The sequence below is a fragment of the Caenorhabditis elegans genome, chromosome III (assembly GCF_000002985.6).
Source record: "Caenorhabditis elegans chromosome III".
Lineage (NCBI taxonomy): Eukaryota > Metazoa > Nematoda > Chromadorea > Rhabditida > Rhabditidae > Caenorhabditis > Caenorhabditis elegans.
In genome coordinates, this window is record NC_003281.10 from 11581445 (window position 1) to 11603581 (window position 22137).

At 37.1% G+C, this 22137-nt stretch overlaps 2 protein-coding genes across 2 annotated transcripts; both read left to right on the top strand.

The window, feature by feature from the left end:
* The first annotated feature begins 155 nt into the window (after positions 1 to 155).
* Positions 156 to 7689, top strand: ceh-92 (Homeobox-cysteine loop-homeobox domain-containing protein). Its single transcript, NM_067096.4, has 10 exons — positions 156 to 337; positions 381 to 875; positions 932 to 1048; positions 1603 to 1743; positions 1800 to 1901; positions 3338 to 3814; positions 4751 to 4825; positions 4867 to 4929; positions 5962 to 6483; positions 7420 to 7689. The coding sequence occupies exons 1-10, from the start codon at positions 215 to 217 to the stop codon at positions 7492 to 7494; spliced, it is 2190 nt and encodes a 729-aa protein (NP_499497.2). The 5' UTR covers positions 156 to 214; the 3' UTR covers positions 7495 to 7689.
* A 77-nt stretch (positions 7690 to 7766) lies between these two features.
* Y66D12A.3 (uncharacterized protein) lies at positions 7767 to 11393 on the top strand. The gene is made up of 7 exons (NM_067098.4): positions 7767 to 7795; positions 8456 to 8674; positions 9638 to 9725; positions 9789 to 9888; positions 9943 to 10075; positions 10251 to 10458; positions 11056 to 11393. Exons 2-7 carry the CDS (start codon positions 8508 to 8510, stop codon positions 11299 to 11301), a joined length of 942 nt encoding a protein of 313 aa, NP_499499.1. The 5' UTR covers positions 7767 to 7795; positions 8456 to 8507; the 3' UTR covers positions 11302 to 11393.
* Positions 11394 to 22137: the final 10744 nt, after the last annotated feature.

The window sequence follows — 22137 nt, forward strand, 5'->3', positions numbered from 1 at the left end:
TTTGGGGAAAAACGAGTAGGAAAAACCATAAAAAACGAAAAAACCGAAAAAAAAAAAACAAAAAAATATGTCCAAGTACGGTAGTCATTCTGAATTTTTGCGTCAGGCGCATTGCGTACTCTGTGTTTTTCCCGCAAACACCGTCACGTCAGAATGCACAAAACAATTTTTTATTCGAATTTTTCGCAACTTTTAAGTGATTTTCCACCAGAATATGGAGAAAAATAAGGAAAATCCGCTTGTTCCATCAGAAGAGAATATCATCGAATGGTGTGAAAAAGAAGCGCAGCGGCTCGAGCGTAAAAAGTGTGAAGCTTCAGAACATGTGAAGGAGGAGGTAATTTATTGAATCTTAATTGATTTTAACTGTTTTTTTCCAGCAAAAACTCTCTGACGATGACGAAAACGATTTCCATTTCGAGGAGTTGGAATCTCCTCCACCACCCAGAGAACCTTCACCCAAAGCACAGGGCTCCCTGTACAAATTCCCCGGAGATCTACGATATTTCAAAGAATTCAAGCATCCAACAATCCAGCAAATGATCTACATTTCCGAGGATTCTGGATATCGCTACGAGAGAGTTTTCAATCGATTCTGCGAACTTCGAAAGCTCCAAGGTCTAAAATGCCTTCGAAATGACACGTGTCGCCGGGTGGCCAAGTACTTTTCGCCGCTTACCGTCTATGATGGAGCCGATGACGTTACAGCTCGCAATTTAATGCTCCAATACTTCAAAAGATTCAATTACTCAGGGCCTTTGCCCTCTACTGGGTGTATTCACTTAGTTGTAGATCGCCTGGTCTTGCCGCCTGATTTAATTCGAGATTATTACGTGAATTGGTACAAATTCTCTGACGATGACACCAATGATCAGGTTTTTAATTGAAAAAACTGAAAAATTATGAATTTTCATCAACAAAAAAATTGCAGAATTCCCAATTTGACAGCACTGAGTGGCCATTTAATGTGTCTGATGATTTCGAGGATGGAATGATTCCTGCCGACATGGATACAGTGCAAATAGACCATGATTATGGAAAATCGGAGGTTAAAATTGCGATTTCCGCTGACAAATCTCATTTTTAGGCATTTTGACCGAATTTGCTTCAAAAAACCCCCGAAAATTGGCTTGAATTCAGAAAAATCACAAAAAAAAACAGAAAAAATTGGGATTTTTTCAATTTTCACTAATTTCCTCCAAAATGATAGCTGCGACCAATCAGCGATTTGCTCCGCCCACTTTTGAACCAATCAGATGAAGTGGGCGGAGCGAATCGCTTTTCTTTTGTTATTTTTCTGAATTCAAGAGAATTGTGTGTGTTTTATTTGCAAGAATAAGAACTGCGACCAATCAGCGACTTCAAACTCCGCCCACTTCATCTAATTGGTTGAAAAGTGGGCGGAGCAAATCGCTGATTGGTCGCAGTTCTCATAATTGAAAAATCGTGTTTTTTCCGTTTTTTTTCAGAATTTTACCAAATTTTTGGATTTTTTGAAGCAAATTCAGTCAATTTAACTTAAAAATGTTCCATTAAATTGCCAGAAAAATGATGTTTTCAGTGAAAAATTCAATAAAAGTAGATCAAAGTATGATTTTTCAGCACGAAAAACGCGCCGAAATCCTGAAAATCATTCGAGATCGGCCGGATATGACTGTGGCGGAGGCGATCAGCTTGTGCCCAATTTACGGAGTCGATTTGAGGGAATTGCACGCAACAATTCTCAAATTTCAAGAGGATGAGGTCGGATTTAGCGGGGAAAAATCGCTGAAAGTTGCTGAAAATTGCACAATTTTCAGGAAGAAACCGACAAAACTCAGTCAGAAGCTGAGGGCGAAAATTCGATGGATGAGGAGTTTGAGACGATTCAACAAAATTTCGATGATAATGACGATGAAGAGGTCCGGATTCTACGTTTTTTGGCGAAAAATTGGATAAAATCGCTGAAAAATTGATCAAAAACGTGCAAAAATCAATAATTGTTTTTTCGCCAAGAGGGGGGCGGAGCTTGCCCAGTCACGCCCACTTTTTGGCCAATTTTTTTTTCTAAAAAAAAAACAACCGAGAAATCGGGTTTTCCGGATTTCTTGAAGCGTAGCCAAGAAATGGGCGGAGCCTAATTTTTGTGTGATTTTTAAATTTTTTTTTGCAATTTTTTCAAATAATCTCACAAAACAGTCATTATAGGGGCGTTACCATTTTTTCCATTGCCAAGAAATGGGCGTGGCCTAAATTCGAAAAAATTTATACGAAAAAATCTGGAAGAATCTAACTTTTTCTCTGAAATTTTCAAGTTTTTTTATTTTAAAAAATCTCACAAAATACCCATTTAGCCAAGCAATGGGCGGAGCTTAAAATAGGCGTGGTCCCGATTTTTCGGCGAAAAATTGGAAAAATTCGCCTGAAAATTGATCAAAAACGTGCAAAAACCAAAATTTTCGCCAAGAAAGGGGCGGAGCTTGCTCAGTCACCCCCACTTTTTTAGCGATTTTTTTCTAAAAAAAAAACAACCGAGAAATCGGTTTTTCCGGATTTCTTGAAGCGTAGCCAAGAAATGGGCGGAGCCTAATTTTTGTGTGATTTTTAAAATTTAGATTTTTTTTTTCGTCTTAAAATTTATTTTTGCAATTTTTGCAAATAATACCACAAAACAGCCATTTTATGGGCGTTACCTTTTTTTGCCAGAAAAACCAACAAGGCAGCGTCAATATCCCGAACCATAGCCAAGAAATGGGTGTGGCCTAAATTCGAAAAAATTTATACGAAAAAATTTGGAAATTTTTAACTTTTTCTCTGAAACTTTCAAGTTTTTTATTTAAAAAAATCTCACAAAATAACCAAAGTGGTGGGCGTGGCCTAAATTTGAATATTCGAATTTTAAGCCCCGCCCATTTCTTGGCTAAATGGTTATTTTGTGAGATTTTAAAAAGTTAAAAAAAAAAAAACTTCTTGAAAGTTTCAGAGAAAAAGTTAAAAATTTCCAGATTTTTTCGTATAAATTTTTTCGAATTTAGGCCACGCCCATTTCTTGGCTAGGCTTCGGGATATTGACGCTGCCTTGTTGGTTTTCTGGCAAAAAAATGGTAACGCCCCTAAAATGGCTGTTTTGTGAGATTATTTGAAAAAAATTGCAAAAATAAATTTTAAGACGAAAAAAAAAATCTAAATTTTAAAAATCACACAAAAATTAGGCCCCGCCCATTTCTTGGCTACGCTTCGAGAAATCTGCAAAAAACGTTTTTTTTTTGAATGAAAAATCCATATTTCGGTCAATTTCGGTCATTTTTTCTCAAATTTTCGAAAAAAAAAAAAATCAAGAAAAATTCAAAATTTTCAGCTATTCGTAGATCACGAGGAAGAAGTGACATTGGCCAATGAATTCCCTGCAAAAAATAATGATTTTCCGTCGGATTTTGAGCTTTTCAATCGAAATCGTCATCCAACAATTCAGGAAATGATTGGAATTTCGTGCAGAACTGGCGTCGATTATTCGCGAGTTTTTCACCGTTTTCAAGAATTTCGAGCAATTTTAAAGGAACAGTGCCCCTCCACTGATGATCCGTGTCAAAAAGTGGCAAATTTGTTCGCTGCTGCCGGCACAGCCGCTCAACCAGAACGCACGGAAATCGGTGACTCGGTGATGGAGATTTTCGAGATTCTCGGCTCGGCTGGACGTTATCCAAATGAAGGATATATTCATGTGGTGGCGGAAAAATTGAATTTGTCGCCTGGAACTGTTCGAAAGTGCTATTCCGATTGGCTTAATCGAAAAAACGCCGAAATTCAATCTGGAAGTGGGGAAATTCGCGTCTCGGTAGGGGGAAAACACTGGCTGAAAATTTAGATTTTTTCACAAAACATCCATTTTAGGGGCGTGCAGCGGCCATTTATCTTGCTTTGTTTTCCGCCTGTTTTGTTTCGTTTTTCATCGATTTTTCCCGTTTCTTCCTAATAAAACTGATAAATAAATATTTTTTGCAGATGCTAAAACAATTTCCAAGTGAAAAAATTATGTATTCAGTGGGCAAGCAGCGGTAAAAGTGGGCATTGTAATATGATGGATTACGGGAATACTAAACCTAAACTTTTTCTGAAACATGATACATATGCTGCTTAAATGCTGAGACTACCTGATTTTCATAACGAGACCGCTGAAAAAGTTTTGAGGTTTTCAAAATTCTACTTTTTGTGCGAAAATCTCGACTTTTCACCAAAAAAGTTGAATTTTGAAAACCCCAAAACTTTTTCAGCGGTCTCGTTATGAAAATCATGTAGTTTCAGCATTTAAGCAGCATATGTATCATGTTTCAGAAAAAGTTTAGGTTTTGTATTCCCGTAATCCATCATATTACATTGCCCACTTTCACCGCTGCTTGCCCACTGAATACATAATTTTTTTCTTGGAAATTGTTTGAGCATCTGCAAAAAATATTTATTTATCAGTTTTATCAAGAAAAAACGAAAAAAATCGATGAAAAACAAAAGAAAACAGGCGGAAAACAAAGCAAGATAAATGGCCGCTGAAACTTGTCGGCCCCTCGGCCATGGCCTAGAAACCACTTTTCCTCGTCCCTCGTGAGGAAAAAGTTGCAGTGTTAAAGTGGGCGTTTTTGCGAAAAAATTTAAAGAAAATGGAAATATCCGAAAATTGTGTTCAAAATTCGATTAAAACAATTAAAAATTGAATTTTTTGGCCCATTTTTGCCTTTTTTTTTTTGGAACACTTATAATATTAAAATCAAAATTTCAGGGACAACTGAATCGAGCGAATCCTGATGAATATCTTCACATGCTAAATTCGACATTTCTGAAAAATTTTGAAAAGGTAACATTGAAAGTATGAAATTTGAAAACTTGAATTTTCAGCTCTCCAATCTCGTCCAGGAGCCTCCACGCCGATCTTTGAAAAGGAAACGGGTTTCTCAACGGGTTCGTTTTGAGATTAAAAATTAGAAAAAAATTTTTTTTTATAAAATTATAGAAAAAAAAACCAAAATTCTGAATAATTTTCAACAAAATTCAAAAAAAAATTTTTTTATAATATCTCCGAAAAATCGATAAAAGTGTTGTAATTTTCAAAAAAAAACCAAAAAAAAATATTTAAAGTTTTAAATTTCTAATTTTCAATGTAATCCTCTTTTCTACTTTAAAAAATCGATCAAAATTCGAAATTTCATATTTTTCGGGAAAAAATCGCTGAAAAAAATTTACTGAAATATTGGTAAAAAAAGATCAATATTCACAAAAATCCGAAAAAATTTTTTTTAGCAAAATATTTTTCGATTTTTTGAAAAAAAAGTTGTCCAAAATGGATCGAAAATCTGGAAAAATTCACAAAAATCCGAATTTTGAAGTCAAAATCCAAAAAAAAAATCAACAAATTTTCATCAAAATTTCGGATAAAACGAGCTTTTGGAATAAAAATACTAATAAAATTCCGAAAATCTTCATATTTTTCGATAAAAAAAACTAAAAAATTTTTTTTTCTCCAGAAAAAAAAACCAAAAAAAATTCCAGAAGTTTTAAAATTTTGGAAAAAAAATTTTTTTTTGCTGAAAAATCAATACAGAAAAATGATAATAAAATTTCGAAATTCTTCATGCCATAAATCTAAAAAAAATAACAAAAATCGATATTTTCAACTGTAAATCCAAAAAAAAACGATAAATTTCACAAATAACCGAAAATCTCTATTTCGAAAATCGATATTTTTCTCGAATTTTTTTTCTAAACAAAATTGGCCAAAATGGATCGAAAATCTGCAAAAAATTCACAAAAACCGTATTTTAAATGTCAAAATCCGAAAAAATCAATAAATTTCCCAAAAATTCGAAATTTTAAAATGTCCGAAAAAAAAAATCTATCTAGAATTTTTTTTTTTAATCAGTAAAAACCTCGTAGAAATGTATAGAAAATTCAGAAAATGTCCCAAAAATCCAAAAAATAATCATTTTTTTCCAGGACGCCAACTTTTACTACTACGAGGACGATGACGAACCAGAATACAAAAAAGCAGAAACCGAAGACGAAGATATAGATGTTGTAGGCCTAGAAGGCATAGATCAAAGCCTGCCAGGCCCCCACCGGAGCACCTATATGCGGAGTCACTCATTCCCAGCAGATCTCGAACTTTTCGAGAAAAACCGTCATCCGTCGATTCAGGAAATGATTCATATCTCCGAGTGTTTTGGAATTTCCTATGAAAAAGTTTTCATTCGATTCCAAGATTTACGATCGATAGCTAATGAGCACTGCGAGCCAGAAGATATTTGTGAAAAAGTCCGTAGATTTAGTCAAATGTACCCGAAATTGTCGGGCAACCTTGACGAGATTCCGGCTTTGCACGTGGAATTTGAGAAGCTCGTGAGATTCGGAGGCACCCAGCTGCCCATTGGATATGTGCATTTGGTTATGGAGAAGGTTGAGCTCGAGCCACGTGTCATTCGAGAGCAGTTTATGGAATGGTTTAGGCGGAGAACCAAGGTAGCGAAAACATTTTTTTGAGCAAAAAACCCAATTTTTTTCGGGAAAAATCGAATTTTTAAAGGAAAATGCATCTTTTCCAAGAAAAAAATTTTTTTTAGCAATATAAATGCCAGAAATACAACGAATTACACTGAAAAGTGTTTTATAAAAAATTTTCCAAAAATATAGTTTTTTTTAGAAAAAAACCGATTTTTTTCCCGAAATCAGGGTTTTTTTTAATTTAAAAAAAAAAATTCATTAAAAAAACCTTAATTTTGAGTAAAAATAGAATTTTTGAAGAAAATAATTTTTTTTGGAAAAATTGATTTTTTAAAGAAAAATGATTTTTTTTTCCAGAAAAAAAATTTTTGAGCAAAAAAAACCTATTTTTTAAGGAAAATTTAATTTTTATAGAAAATTGAAATTTTTCCAGAAAAAAATTTTTTTTGAGCAAAAAAACCTATTTTTTTCTTTAAAAAATCTAAGTTTTATTAGAAAAATGGCATTTTTTCCAAGAAAAAATTTTTGTTTTGAGCAAAAAACCTAATTTTATCAGAAAAATCGATTTTTTTAACCTAAAAAATTGGAAAATTTCAGATTTTGAAATTTTTTCTGAAAACTGTGAAAAATTCAAATTTTTAAATATATTTTTTAACGTTTTTCAGAAAATATCTGAAATTTTTAAAGATTTTTCCAAAAACTGTTTTGTTTTTTTTTTCCAAATTTTCACTGGAAAATTCTGATAATTTTGGAAAATCTTTTACAATTTGATTTCTTACTTTAAAAAAATTACAAAAAAAAACCTGAAATTTCGGTTTTCAGCCGAAAATTTAGAAAAAAATTATTTTATTTTAAATTTAAAATAAGAAATATGTGATGACTGAAATCGTGGCGAGACCTCCCACTCAGAATTTTTTTCCAAATTTTGAAAAAAATTTAAAAGTTTTTTTTCAGAATCCGATGTCCCGCCGATCCTCATCACAATCAGCACAGCCTAAAATTTGTCGAAAATTCAAAATTTCTAAATAAATTTTTTTTTGAATTCCCCCCCCCCCCGTTCTCATATTTATTGCCCCTTTATCCCATTTTTTTTGTTGAAATTTTGAAAATTTTTCCTCGTTTTTTCCCCATTTTTCCTGTTGTTCTGCTACCTGGTTTAGAAATTATTCGAAAAAAATTTTTTTTTTTCGATTATAAACATCTCACGTTGATCATTATAATTTTTAAATTTTTGAAAAAATTTGAATTTCAAAAAGTTCACAATCACGTTTTCCCGGGGAGATTTTCGGAATTTTTCAATCATTCCCAAGATTTTTCGCAATTTTCGCAGGTATTTTTTGAATTTTTTTGAATTTTCGTTTATTTTGCTTCAGAAAATCCAGAAATCGATATTTTTTTTTTCAAATTTTGGCGGTACCAATCAGCGATTCGCTCCGCCCACTTTTCAACCAATCAGATTAAGTGGGCGGAGCGAATCTGTTTTCTTTTGTTATTTTTCTGAATTTAAGAAAATATTGTGTGTTTTTTGAAGAATAACAACTGCGACCAATCAGCAACTTCGAACTCCGCCCACTTCACCTGATTGGTTCAAAAGTGGGCGGAGCGATTGGCCGCAGTTCTCATTTTGATGGATTTGCCCAAAATAGCGAATTTTCCGTTTTTTCAGAATTTTACCTTTTGAGTTTGAGTTTTTCGACCAATCAGCGATTCGCTCCGCCTACTTTTCAACCAATCAGATGAAGTGGGCGGAGTTAGAAGTCGCTGATTGGTCGCAGTTCTTATTCTTCAAAAAAACGTCCAATTTTTTTTAAATTTAGAAAAATCACAAAAGAACAACTATTCGCTCCGCCCACTTAATCTGATTGGTTGAAAAGTGGGCGGACCGAATCGCTGATTGGTCGCAGTTCCCATTTTTGCGGGAATTCAGCCGAAATTTGAAAAAATCACGATTTTTTCGGTTTATTTTGGGATTTTTTCGAAGAACTTTCAGAATTCCCGAAAAAATTTTGACGGATACAAACCCGGCCGGCACCACTCGGACGATGAATCGACTCGCCGAAGCGATTCAAATCGAATTTTTCAACAACTTTGAGACTTTTCATCGCCACGAGAAGCTGGAAAATGGCGAGCAAGTGACAGAAACCAAGGAAATTCGTATCGAACAGCTGCCGAATGTGCACAAACCGACGGGCGCTGTTTTGCCGGAAAAGTTGGTGAAAAATTTGGATTTTTCGCGAAATTTCGCTTTGGAAAGCCGAAAATTGAAGATTTTCGTCGATTTGCGACTGAAAAAGCCAAAATTTTGATCAAAAATGGCGGTTTTGCGGTAGAGCGCGATTGGTTAAAAGCCACACGAACTCGCGAATCCGGGGATTCGGAAACATGCAATTTCTCGGTTTTTCTGGATTTAAACACGCATAATATAAACTATAGTTTTGCGAAAAATTCGTAAAAAGTGAGAAAAAGCTAGATTTTTGTTTGAAAATCTTTGAAATTTCGCTTGAAAAATCGCTGAAAAAGCCAAAATTTCGTGCCAGTGCGGTGGAGCGCTTTTGAATTGAGACCTCACGGCTGATAAAATTTCGGAGACGCGGATCCATGGTTTTCTTTTTTCATCGAATATGGAGTTTCACACGTGGTGTCACACGGGCTTCTAATTTCCCCCCATTTTGCAAATGGAAGAGGTGGCCGTGAAAAAAGCGAACCTCGACCGGGGGTCGCGACAAACGGGAAAACTCAACGAAATTTCGCATTTTCGTTGCTTTTATCGGTTTCAAAACACGTTTTCGTTTGATTTTGTATTTCATTTATGCATTATAATAAATAAAAACAACGAAAATGCGAAATTTCGTTGAGTTTTCCCGTTTGTCGCGACCCCCGGCCGAGGTTCGCTTTTTTCACGGCCACCTCTTCCATTTGCAAAATGGGGGAAATTAGAAGCCCGTGGTGTCAGAATGTCTCATTTTGGTTTGATCTACGTTGATCTACAAAAAATGCGGCAAGAGTTTTCAACTGATTTCGCAAGGTTAAGAACGTGCTGACGTCACAATTTTTCTGGGAAAAATACCCGCATTTTTTGTAGATCAAACCGTGATGGCACAGCCTGATACCACGTGGTTTCAGTTAAAACAAAATAGGTACAAACTCGCTCTACCGAACTTTTTTTTTGCAGACGAGACGGAGAAATGCCGCCAAACTTCCAGTGCCCGATTCTCACCGACTTTGTTATGCTGAAAAACTCACCCTGCAACCCGACAGAAGTATGCAATTTTTTCCGTGCAATACACCAGATCTGACGCGCAAATTCAAAAAAAAAATTGCAGTTTTTACACGACGTCGAAGTATTCACCACACTATCGGCTCTTCGCAGTGTTATTTGCCAATGGACCAACTTTTGGGGTCCGAAAAGTCAATTTTTCAAAAGTTTGTAAAACATTTTAAGCAAAAAAAAATCAATAATTTTCCTTTTTCCTCTAGAAAACCTCCATTTTTGCCACATGGATGCTCAGGGAAGGGTGTTCCTAAACACTGGCACAAACTACACGGTCCCCTATGAACGGAGCACCTCGTTTTTGAATCGGTTCACTATTTTGGAGCACGGGCAGACTTGGTGAGCTGACGTGGCCGAACAAAATGAATTTGGTGGCCGAGTTTTCTTTTTCGTGGCCTTATAATAATTTGATTTTAAAAATATCGGAAAAATTATCGATTTTTTGAAATTCAACGTCCGCAATTTTGCGTGAAATTTGCGCGTAAAATATGATGCATCTTATTTTTTGTTTCAGGGACCAATTCATCGCCACGTCATACTCGGGACTTGCGAAAATTCGTCTGAAAAATGGTGTCCGCGTCGCGTTTACGTACAAAATGTACGCACAATTTCAGAATGAGCCGGTGGATATTATCATCAGATCGGCGAGCAGTTTCCAGCGAGAAATCGATTTTCACTTTTTGAATTGTCTTCTCACACGGAAGAAGCTGTGGCGTTATGATGTGAGTTACGCGTAAATTTGAATTTTTCAACTATATCTCGTAGCGAAAACTACAGTAATCCTTTAAATGACTACTGTAGAGCTTGTGTCGATTTAGGGGCTCCGTCGTTTTTTCGTACTATTTTCTCTTTTTTTTTGTTGCTTAATTTAATATTTTATCGATAAATAATTTATTTTAATTCATTCGAGGCCGTAAATCGACACTACAGTAGTCATTTAAAGGGTTACTGTAGTTTTGCTGCGAGATATTTTGCGCGTCAAATATGTTGCGAAAGACGCATTCTTAAAATTTTGTGTTTCTGTGATAAAATGGGCGATTATCGCCAGATCTTAAGCGCAAGTTTCGAAAAATTATCATCAAATCGATTTTCTGGAAAATCAATAATTTTATCGATTTTCTGAAAAATCGATTTTCGGGAAAATCAATAATTTTATCAATTTTCTGTTTTCCACAAAATTTGCGCGTAAAATATAATGCCTGTAAAATTTGCCAGATCTTACGCGCAAATTGCAAAATTTCGCAGATATGTACCGTTCTTTGGAATTTTTTTAATGAAAAATGCGGCAAAAAAAAACAAAAAAAACCATCTTCTTGCAGTATTTCCGTACCCGCGGACAAATTTCCACAAAATTCCAAGAATCCGTTGGCGTCGACGAGCTCTGGAATCGTATGTCCGCCGGAAAACAGGCAAAAATTTTGAACTGCTTCGAGAATCGCCTTCCTGAATTTCTTATCGACGTTGCATTTGGTATCGAATCGGAAGAAGTCGTAAATATTATTGATTCGGTCAACTCGCCGGTCGTTCGTCTAACCGAAAAACCAATTTTGGACAGTCTTTACTAATTTTGTGATGAAACAATTGTATAAATATGAATTACTTGAATATTTTCCGTAATAGCTCGTGATAGGAAACAATGAATAAATGATTTGAATTTGTTACTTTTTTCGGTGGAGCGCCTTTTCATCATTTCTGGTCTCTACACGACACTGGGTTTTATTTTCGGAAAATCGATAAAATTATTGATTTAAAAAAAAATCGGGCTATGCAGGATTCGAAGATCCGTCCGGGCCACCTTGTGGCCGATGAGAAATCTCGTGGAGAAATCTCGAGCCGAATGCAGTCGTCGGAATCAAGTTCCGCAAGCCAATGATGATGGAGATGATGAAGCGATTCGATCCGACGTACTCGAAGCTTTCCAGCTCCACCGAGACTTTTTACTAAACTCATGCCACTGTAGACTGTTGGGATAATCCCACCAAATCTACAATGAAACAATCATTGTAAAGTAAGAAGAGTGAACCCAAAATGTGAACAGTTTTACTTTAGATGTCTTGATTCTCGAAGTTTTTTCTCAAATATTTAGATCCAAAAAGCCACTCGAGAGCGTCAAATAGGCCTAGGTGCCACCACTGGATTACGCCAAAAGCAATCCCGACAAATGGACAGATCCTCTCCAAACCACCAAAGCACTTCAGATGGAAAATCACAAAATTTTAATTCTAGGAAGCATCTCCCAACTGGAACACTTTTAGTACCGTACGCAGCCGAACGAATTATGAAAGAGTACAGTAGACTAATCATGATCAAGCGAAAAGATCCGACTCAGAATATGAACATATTCGAATACATCGGAGGTATATAGATTCCCGAAGACACTTTCCAATTAACCAAACGGTTCAAATTCTAGCAAACATCTCCTTACTTGAACACTCTTGGCCAATGTACGCAGCCGAACGTATCATAAGTGAATACAGAACACCAATTATGTCCGAGAAAAAGATCCTACTCAGAATATGAACATATTCAAAAATATCGGAGGTATATAGATTCCCGAAGAGCCTTTCCAATTAACCAAACGGTTCAAATTCTAGCAAACATCTCCTTACTTGAACACTCTTGGCCAATGTACGCAGCCGAACGTATCATAAGTGAATACAGAACACCAATTGTGTCCGAGAAAAAGATCCTACTCAGAATATGAACATATTCGAATACATCAGAGGTATATAGATTCCCGAAGAGCCTTTCCAATTAACCAAACGGTTCAAATTCTAGCAAACATCTCCTTACTTGAACACTCTTGGCCAATGTACGCAGCCGAACGTATCATAAGTGAATACAGAACACCAATTATGTCCGAGAAAAAGATCCTACTCAGAATATGAACATATTCGAATACATCGGAGGTATATAGATTCCCGAAGACACTTTCCAATTAACCAAACGGTTCAAATTCTAGCAAACATCTCCTTACTTGAATACTCTTGGCCAATGTACGCAGCCGAACGTATCATAAGTGAATACAGAACACCAATTATGTCCGAGAAAAAGATCCTACTCAGAATATGAACATATTCAAAAATATCGGAGGTATATAGATTCCCGAAGAGCCTTTCCAATTAACCAAACGGTTCAAATTCTAGCAAACATCTCCTTACTTGAACACTCTTGGCCAATGTACGCAGCCGAACGTATCATAAGTGAATACAGAACACCAATTATGTCCGAGAAAAAGATCCTACTCAGAATATGAACATATTCGAATACATCGGAGGTATATAGATTCCCGAAGACACTTTCCAATTAACCAAACGGTTCAAATTCTAGCAAACATCTCCTTACTTGAATACTCTTGGCCAATTTACGCAGCCGAACGTATCATAAGTGAATACAGAACACCAATTATGTCCGAGAAAAAGATCCTACTCAGAATATGAACATATTCAAAAATATCGGAGGTATATAGATTCCCGAAGAGCCTTTCCAATTAACCAAACGGTTCAAATTCTAGCAAACATCTCCTTACTTGAACACTCTTGGCCAATGTACGCAGCCGAACGTATCATAAGTGAATACAGAACACCAATTGTGTCCGAGAAAAAGATCCTACTCAGAATATGAACATATTCGAATACATCGGAGGTATATAGATTCCCGAAGAGCCTTTCCAATTAACCAAACGGTTCAAATTCTAGCAAACATCTCCTTACTTGAACACTCTTGGCCAATGTACGCAGCCGAACGTATCATAAGTGAATACAGAACACCAATTATGTCCGAGAAAAAGATCCTACTCAGAATATGAACATATTCGAATACATCGGAGGTATATAGATTCCCGAAGACACTTTCCAATTAACCAAACGGTTCAAATTCTAGCAAACATCTCCTTACTTGAATACTCTTGGCCAATTTACGCAGCCGAACGTATCATAAGTGAATACAGAACACCAATTATGTCCGAGAAAAAGATCCTACTCAGAATATGAACATATTCAAAAATATCGGAGGTATATAGATTCCCGAAGAGCCTTTCCAATTAACCAAACGGTTCAAATTCTAGCAAACATCTCCTTACTTGAACACTCTTGGCCAATGTACGCAGCCGAACGTATCATAAGTGAATACAGAACACCAATTGTGTCCGAGAAAAAGATCCTAATGAACATATTCAAAAATATCGGAGGTATATAGATTCCCGAAGAGCCTTTCCAATTAACCAAACGGTTCAAATTCTAGCAAACATCTCCTTACTTGAACACTCTTGGCCAATGTACGCAGCCGAACGTATCATAAGTGAATACAGAACACCAATTATGTCCGAGAAAAAGATCCTACTCAGAATATGAACATATTCGAATACATCGGAGGTATATAGATTCCCGAAGACACTTTCCAATTAACCAAACGGTTCAAATTCTAGCAAACATCTCCTTACTTGAACACTCTTGGCCAATGTACGCAGCCGAACGTATCATAAGTGAATACAGAACACCAATTATGTCCGAGAAAAAGATCCTACTCAGAATATGAACATATTCGAATACATCGGAGGTATATAGATTCCCGAAGACACTTTCCAATTAACCAAACGGTTCAAATTCTAGCAAACATCTCCTTACTTGAATACTCTTGGCCAATTTACGCAGCCGAACGTATCATAAGTGAATACAGAACACCAATTATGTCCGAGAAAAAGATCCTACTCAGAATATGAACATATTCGAATACATCGGAGGTATATAGATTCCCGAAGAGCCTTTCCAATTAACCAAACGGTTCAAATTCTAGCAAACATCTCCTTACTTGAACACTCTTGGCCAATGTACGCAGCCGAACGTATCATAAGTGAATACAGAACACCAATTATGTCCGAGAAAAAGATCCTACTCAGAATATGAACATATTCAAAAATATCGGAGGTATATAGATTCCCGAAGAGCCTTTCCAATTAACCAAACGGTTCAAATTCTAGCAAACATCTCCTTACTTGAATACTCTTGGCCAATGTACGCAGCCGAACGTATCATAAGTGAATACAGAACACCAATTATGTCCGAGAAAAAGATCCTACTCAGAATATGAACATATTCGAATACATCGGAGGTATATAGATTCCCGAAGACACTTTCCAATTAACCAAACGGTTCAAATTCTAGCAAACATCTCCTTACTTGAATACTCTTGGCCAATTTACGCAGCCGAACGTATCATAAGTGAATACAGAACACCAATTATGTCCGAGAAAAAGATCCTACTCAGAATATGAACATATTCGAATACATCGGAGGTATATAGATTCCCGAAGACACTTTCCAATTAACCAAACGGTTCAAATTCTAGCAAACATCTCCTTACTTGAATACTCTTGGCCAATTTACGCAGCCGAACGTATCATAAGTGAATACAGAACACCAATTATGTCCGAGAAAAAGATCCTACTCAGAATATGAACATATTCGAATACATCGGAGGTATATAGATTCCCGAAGAGCCTTTCCAATTAACCAAACGGTTCAAATACTAGCAAACATCTCCTTACTTGAATACTCTTTTTCAATTTACGCAGCCGAACGTATCATAAGTGAATACAGAACAGCAATTATGTCCGAGAAAAAGATCCTACTCAGAATATGAACATATTCGAATACATCGGAGGTATATAGATTCCCGAAGACACTTTCCAATTAACCAAACGGTTCAAATACTAGCAAACATCTCCTTACTTGAATACTCTTGGCCAATTTACGCAGCCGAACGTATCATAAGTGAATACAGAACACCAATTATGTCCGAGAAAAAGATCCTACTCAGAATATGAACATATTCAAAAATATCGGAGGTATATAGATTCCCGAAGAGCCTTTCCAATTAACCAAACGGTTCAAATTCTAGCAAACATCTCCTTACTTGAACACTCTTGGCCAATGTACGCAGCCGAACGTATCATAAGTGAATACAGAACACCAATTGTGTCCGAGAAAAAGATCCTAATGAACATATTCAAAAATATCGGAGGTATATAGATTCCCGAAGAGCCTTTCCAATTAACCAAACGGTTCAAATTCTAGCAAACATCTCCTTACTTGAACACTCTTGGCCAATGTACGCAGCCGAACGTATCATAAGTGAATACAGAACACCAATTATGTCCGAGAAAAAGATCCTACTCAGAATATGAACATATTCGAATACATCGGAGGTATATAGATTCCCGAAGACACTTTCCAATTAACCAAACGGTTCAAATTCTAGCAAACATCTCCTTACTTGAATACTCTTGGCCAATTTACGCAGCCGAACGTATCATAAGTGAATACAGAACACCAATTATGTCCGAGAAAAAGATCCTACTCAGAATATGAACATATTCAAAAATATCGGAGGTATATAGATTCCCGAAGACACTTTCCAATTAACCAAACGGTTCAAATTCTAGCAAACATCTCCTTACTTGAATACTCTTGGCCAATTTACGCAGCCGAACGTATCATAAGTGAATACAGAACACCAATTATGTCCGAGAAAAAGATCCTACTCAGAATATGAACATATTCAAAAATATCGGAGGTATATAGATTCCCGAAGACACTTTCCAATTAACCAAACGGTTCAAATTCTAGCAAACATCTCCTTACTTGAATACTCTTGGCCAATTTACGCAGCCGAACGTATCATAAGTGAATACAGAACACCAATTATGTCCGAGAAAAAGATCCTACTCAGAATATGAACATATTCGAATACATCGGAGGTATATAGATTCCCGAAGAGCCTTTCCAATTAACCAAACGGTTCAAATTCTAGCAAACATCTCCTTACTTGAATACTCTTGGCCAATTTACGCAGCCGAACGTATCATAAGTGAATACAGAACACCAATTATGTCCGAGAAAAAGATCCTACTCAGAATATGAACATATTCGAATACATCGGAGGTATATAGATTCCCGAAGACACTTTCCAATTAACCAAACGGTTCAAATTCTAGCAAACATCTCCTTACTTGAACACTCTTGGCCAATGTACGCAGCCGAACGTATCATAAGTGAATACAGAACACCAATTATGTCCGAGAAAAAGATCCTACTCAGAATATGAACATATTCAAAAATATCGGAGGTATATAGATTCCCGAAGAGCCTTTCCAATTAACCAAACGGTTCAAATTCTAGCAAACATCTCCTTACTTGAACACTCTTGGCCAATGTACGCAGCCGAACGTATCATAAGTGAATACAGAACACCAATTATGTCCGAGAAAAAGATCCTACTCAGAATATGAACATATTCGAATACATCAGAGGTATATAGAGTCCCGAAGAGCCTTTCCAATTAACCAAACGGTTCAAATTCTAGCAAACATCTCCTTACTTGAACACTCTTGGCCAATGTACGCAGCCGAACGTATCATAAGTGAATACAGAACACCAATTATGTCCGAGAAAAAGATCCTACTCAGAATATGAACATATTCGAATACATCAGAGGTATATAGAGTCCCGAAGAGCCTTTCCAATTAACCAAACGGTTCAAATTCTAGCAAACATCTCCTTACTTGAACACTCTTGGCCAATGTACGCAGCCGAACGTATCATAAGTGAATACAGAACACCAATTATGTCCGAGAAAAAGATCCTACTCAGAATATGAACATATTCGAATACATCGGAGGTATATAGATTCCCGAAGACACTTTCCAATTAACCAAACGGTTCAAATTCTAGCAAACATCTCCTTACTTGAACACTCTTGGCCAATGTACGCAGCCGAACGTATCATAAGTGAATACAGAACACCAATTATGTCCGAGAAAAAGATCCTACTCAGAATATGAACATATTCAAAAATATCGGAGGTATATAGATTCCCGAAGAGCCTTTCCAATTAACCAAACGGTTCAAATTCTAGCAAACATCTCCTTACTTGAACACTCTTGGCCAATGTACGCAGCCGAACGTATCATAAGTGAATACAGAACACCAATTGTGTCCGAGAAAAAGATCCTACTCAGAATATGAACATATTCGAATACATCAGAGGTATATAGATTCCCGAAGAGCCTTTCCAATTAACCAAACGGTTCAAATTCTAGCAAACATCTCCTTACTTGAACACTCTTGGCCAATGTACGCAGCCGAACGTATCATAAGTGAATACAGAACACCAATTGTGTCCGAGAAAAAGATCCTACTCAGAATATGAACATATTCAAAAATATCGGAGGTATATAGATTCCCGAAGAGCCTTTCCAATTAACCAAACGGTTCAAATTCTAGCAAACATCTCCTTACTTGAACACTCTTGGCCAATGTACGCAGCCGAACGTATCATAAGTGAATACAGAACACCAATTATGTCCGAGAAAAAGATCCTACTCAGAATATGAACATATTCGAATACATCGGAGGTATATAGATTCCCGAAGACACTTTCCAATTAACCAAACGGTTCAAATTCTAGCAAACATCTCCTTACTTGAATACTCTTGGCCAATTTACGCAGCCGAACGTATCATAAGTGAATACAGAACACCAATTATGTCCGAGAAAAAGATCCTACTCAGAATATGAACATATTCGAATACATCGGAGGTATATAGATTCCCGAAGAGCCTTTCCAATTAACCAAACGGTTCAAATTCTAGCAAACATCTCCTTACTTGAATACTCTTGGCCAATTTACGCAGCCGAACGTATCATAAGTGAATACAGAACACCAATTATGTCCGAGAAAAAGATCCTACTCAGAATATGAACATATTCGAATACATCGGAGGTATATAGATTCCCGAAGACACTTTCCAATTAACCAAACGGTTCAAATTCTAGCAAACATCTCCTTACTTGAACACTCTTGGCCAATGTACGCAGCCGAACGTATCATAAGTGAATACAGAACACCAATTGTGTCCGAGAAAAAGATCCTACTCAGAATATGAACATATTCGAATACATCGGAGGTATATAGATTCCCGAAGAGCCTTTCCAATTAACCAAACGGTTCAAATTCTAGCAAACATCTCCTTACTTGAACACTCTTGGCCAATGTACGCAGCCGAACGTATCATAAGTGAATACAGAACACCAATTGTGTCCGAGAAAAAGATCCTACTCAGAATATGAACATATTCAAAAATATCGGAGGTATATAGATTCCCGAAGAGCCTTTCCAATTAACCAAACGGTTCAAATTCTAGCAAACATCTCCTTACTTGAATACTCTTGGCCAATTTACGCAGCCGAACGTATCATAAGTGAATACAGAACACCAATTATGTCCGAGAAGAAGATCCTACTCAGAATATGAACATATTCGAATACATCGGAGGTATATAGATTCCCGAAGAGCCTTTCCAATTAACCAAACGGTTCAAATTCTAGCAAACATCTCCTTACTTGAACACTCTTGGCCAATGTACGCAGCCGAACGTATCATAAGTGAATACAGAACACCAATTGTGTCCGAGAAAAAGATCCTACTCAGAATATGAACATATTCAAAAATATCGGAGGTATATAGATTCCCGAAGAGCCTTTCCAATTAACCAAACGGTTCAAATTCTAGCAAACATCTCCTTACTTGAATACTCTTGGCCAATTTACGCAGCCGAACGTATCATAAGTGAATACAGAACACCAATTATGTCCGAGAAAAAGATCCTACTCAGAATATGAACATATTCGAATACATCGGAGGTATATAGATTCCCGAAGAGCCTTTCCAATTAACCAAACGGTTCAAATTCTAGCAAACATCTCCTTACTTGAACACTCTTGGCCAATGTACGCAGCCGAACGTATCATAAGTGAATACAGAACACCAATTGTGTCCGAGAAAAAGATCCTACTCAGAATATGAACATATTCGAATACATCGGAGGTATATAGATTCCCGAAGAGCCTTTCCAATTAACCAAACGGTTCAAATTCTAGCAAACATCTCCTTACTTGAACACTCTTGGCCAATGTACGCAGCCGAACGTATCATAAGTGAATACAGAACACCAATTGTGTCCGAGAAAAAGATCCGACTCAGAATATGAACATATTCGAATACATCGGAGGTATATAGATTCCCGAAGACACTTTCCAATTAACCAAACGGTTCAAATTCTAGCAAACATCTCCTTACTTGAACACTCTTGGCCAATGTACGCAGCCGAACGTATCATAAGTGAATACAGAACACCAATTATGTCCGAGAAAAAGATCCTACTCAGAATATGAACATATTCAAAAACATCGGAGGTATATAGATTCCCGAAGAGCCTTTCCAATTAACCAAACGGGTCAAATTCTAGCAAACATCTCCTTACTTGAACACTCTTGGCCAATGTACGCAGCCGAACGTATCATAAGTGAATACAGAACACCAATTGTGTCCGAGAAAAAGATCCTACTCAGAATATGAACATATTCAAAAATATCGGAGGTATATAGATTCCCGAAGAGCCTTTCCAATTAACCAAACGGTTCAAATTCTAGCAAACATCTCCTTACTTGAATACTCTTGGCCAATTTACGCAGCCGAACGTATCATAAGTGAATACAGAACACCAATTATGTCCGAGAAGAAGATCCTACTCAGAATATGAACATATTCGAATACATCGGAGGTATATAGATTCCCGAAGAGCCTTTCCAATTAACCAAACGGTTCAAATTCTAGCAAACATCTCCTTACTTGAACACTCTTGGCCAATGTACGCAGCCGAACGTATCATAAGTGAATACAGAACACCAATTGTGTCCGAGAAAAAGATCCTACTCAGAATATGAACATATTCGAATACATCGGAGGTATATAGATTCCCGAAGAGCCTTTCCAATTAACCAAACGGTTCAAATTCTAGCAAACATCTCCTTACTTGAACACTCTTGGCCAATGTACGCAGCCGAACGTATCATAAGTGAATACAGAACACCAATTGTGTCCGAGAAAAAGATCCTACTCAGAATATGAACATATTCGAATACATCGGAGGTATATAGATTCCCGAAGAGCCTTTCCAATTAACCAAACGGTTCAAATTCTAGCAAACATCTCCTTACTTGAACACTCTTGGCCAATGTACGCAGCCGAACGTATCATAAGTGAATACAGAACACCAATTGTGTCCGAGAAAAAGATCCTACTCAGAATATGAACATATTCAAAAATATCGAAGGAAAATAGATGACTGGCAGGTACGAGCAATGGGCTCGAATCGGAGAATAATCAAGGATATTTGAATGGCAAAGCAAAGTAGATCGAACGATGAGTTTGCAAATGGTGCAATCACGATAGACAACAACGTTTTGGAGGCCCTGGAGCCTCTCCCTTCGAGAGAGATACTTCAAAGCATGGATATGCGGAGAATGAAATTGAGTGGAGACATGTATCTATACGAGTTCCGAAACATACATGTCTCATTGAGAAGCTTGTGATTTTTTTATAATCATAGAACATGGAACGCGACAGTGATGCCAACCGCAAACGAATGCAGACTAATTGGGGTTCACCTGGACTCTATGATGTGCATGAGAGAGCAGGAGGCCAACATCAAGAAGAAGATTCAAAGTCAGCTCAACCAACTGAAGCGGTTGACACGTACAAGATGGGGGTTGCAACAAAGAGCTGATGCTAAGCACTTTCAAAGCGATAAGCAGGTGCAACTTACGCCTGCCGCTAGTCCCGACTTTCAAGAAAACGACAACGGAGTCCCTGGATGCCGCGTACAGGGCACTCAAGGCTCTGTGAAGCTTACACTGCCAGCATTGAAGAGAGGCAACCTCAAATGTGTGCCAAGTGCGGAGACACGTCTGGAGAAGTCAAGCTTATTAAGCTGCTTCCCTGCAGTACCAATGTCACCGATGGACATGTGGAAGGAGCATAAAGCTGTGGCAGAAGAGCGCGGGCTCTCCATAACCCCATTGATTCGTTACCTGGATCCCATCGTTTCTCTCGAAAGCAGCTCCTCTTTGTTCACATCTCCAATATCCTAGCAGCGAGCTCTCCGGTTTGCTCTTGCAAATCCATTGATTCCCTCAGGCCAATCGTACTCGACGAAGTCTTCAGGCTCGACCTGGAGAGGAATTTTGATATTATTTTCAAATTATTCGATTATCACATACCATAAATCGGAGTCCTCTTGGCTGACAGTTGGAGTTGCGGGAGTTTCCGGGTCTTCCTTCTGAAACTATTTGAAATTTTAAGTCATAGAAATCGGGCGAAAAAAAATATTTAAAAATTAAGAATGACACGAGCTTTACAGTTATGCACAAGTTATCTTTCTCCAAAAATGCGGTACCCGGTCTTGACACGACAACTGTTTGTTTAACGGGAGAAGGTGTGTGCCTTTAAATGTAACTTTGAACTGTAACTTTGAATTCTTTCTGCGGCGGTGTTTTCATCGA

Bases quoted from the DNA above. Each gene is read 5' to 3' on its own strand.
- ceh-92 (NM_067096.4), top strand. From the start codon at position 215: ATGGAGAAAAATAAGGAAAATCCGCTTGTTCCATCAGAAGAGAATATC. The intron at 4,826-4,866 runs GTAACATTGAAA...TTGAATTTTCAG, and splicing joins TTCTGAAAAATTTTGAAAAG to CTCTCCAATCTCGTCCAGGA. The intron at 6,484-7,419 runs GTAGCGAAAACA...GTTTTTTTTCAG, and splicing joins GGTTTAGGCGGAGAACCAAG to AATCCGATGTCCCGCCGATC.
- Y66D12A.3 (NM_067098.4), top strand. From the start codon at position 8,508: ATGAATCGACTCGCCGAAGCGATTCAAATCGAATTTTTCAACAACTTT. The intron at 9,889-9,942 runs GTTTGTAAAACA...TTTTTCCTCTAG, and splicing joins GAAAAGTCAATTTTTCAAAA to AAAACCTCCATTTTTGCCAC. The intron at 10,459-11,055 runs GTGAGTTACGCG...ATCTTCTTGCAG, and splicing joins AGAAGCTGTGGCGTTATGAT to TATTTCCGTACCCGCGGACA.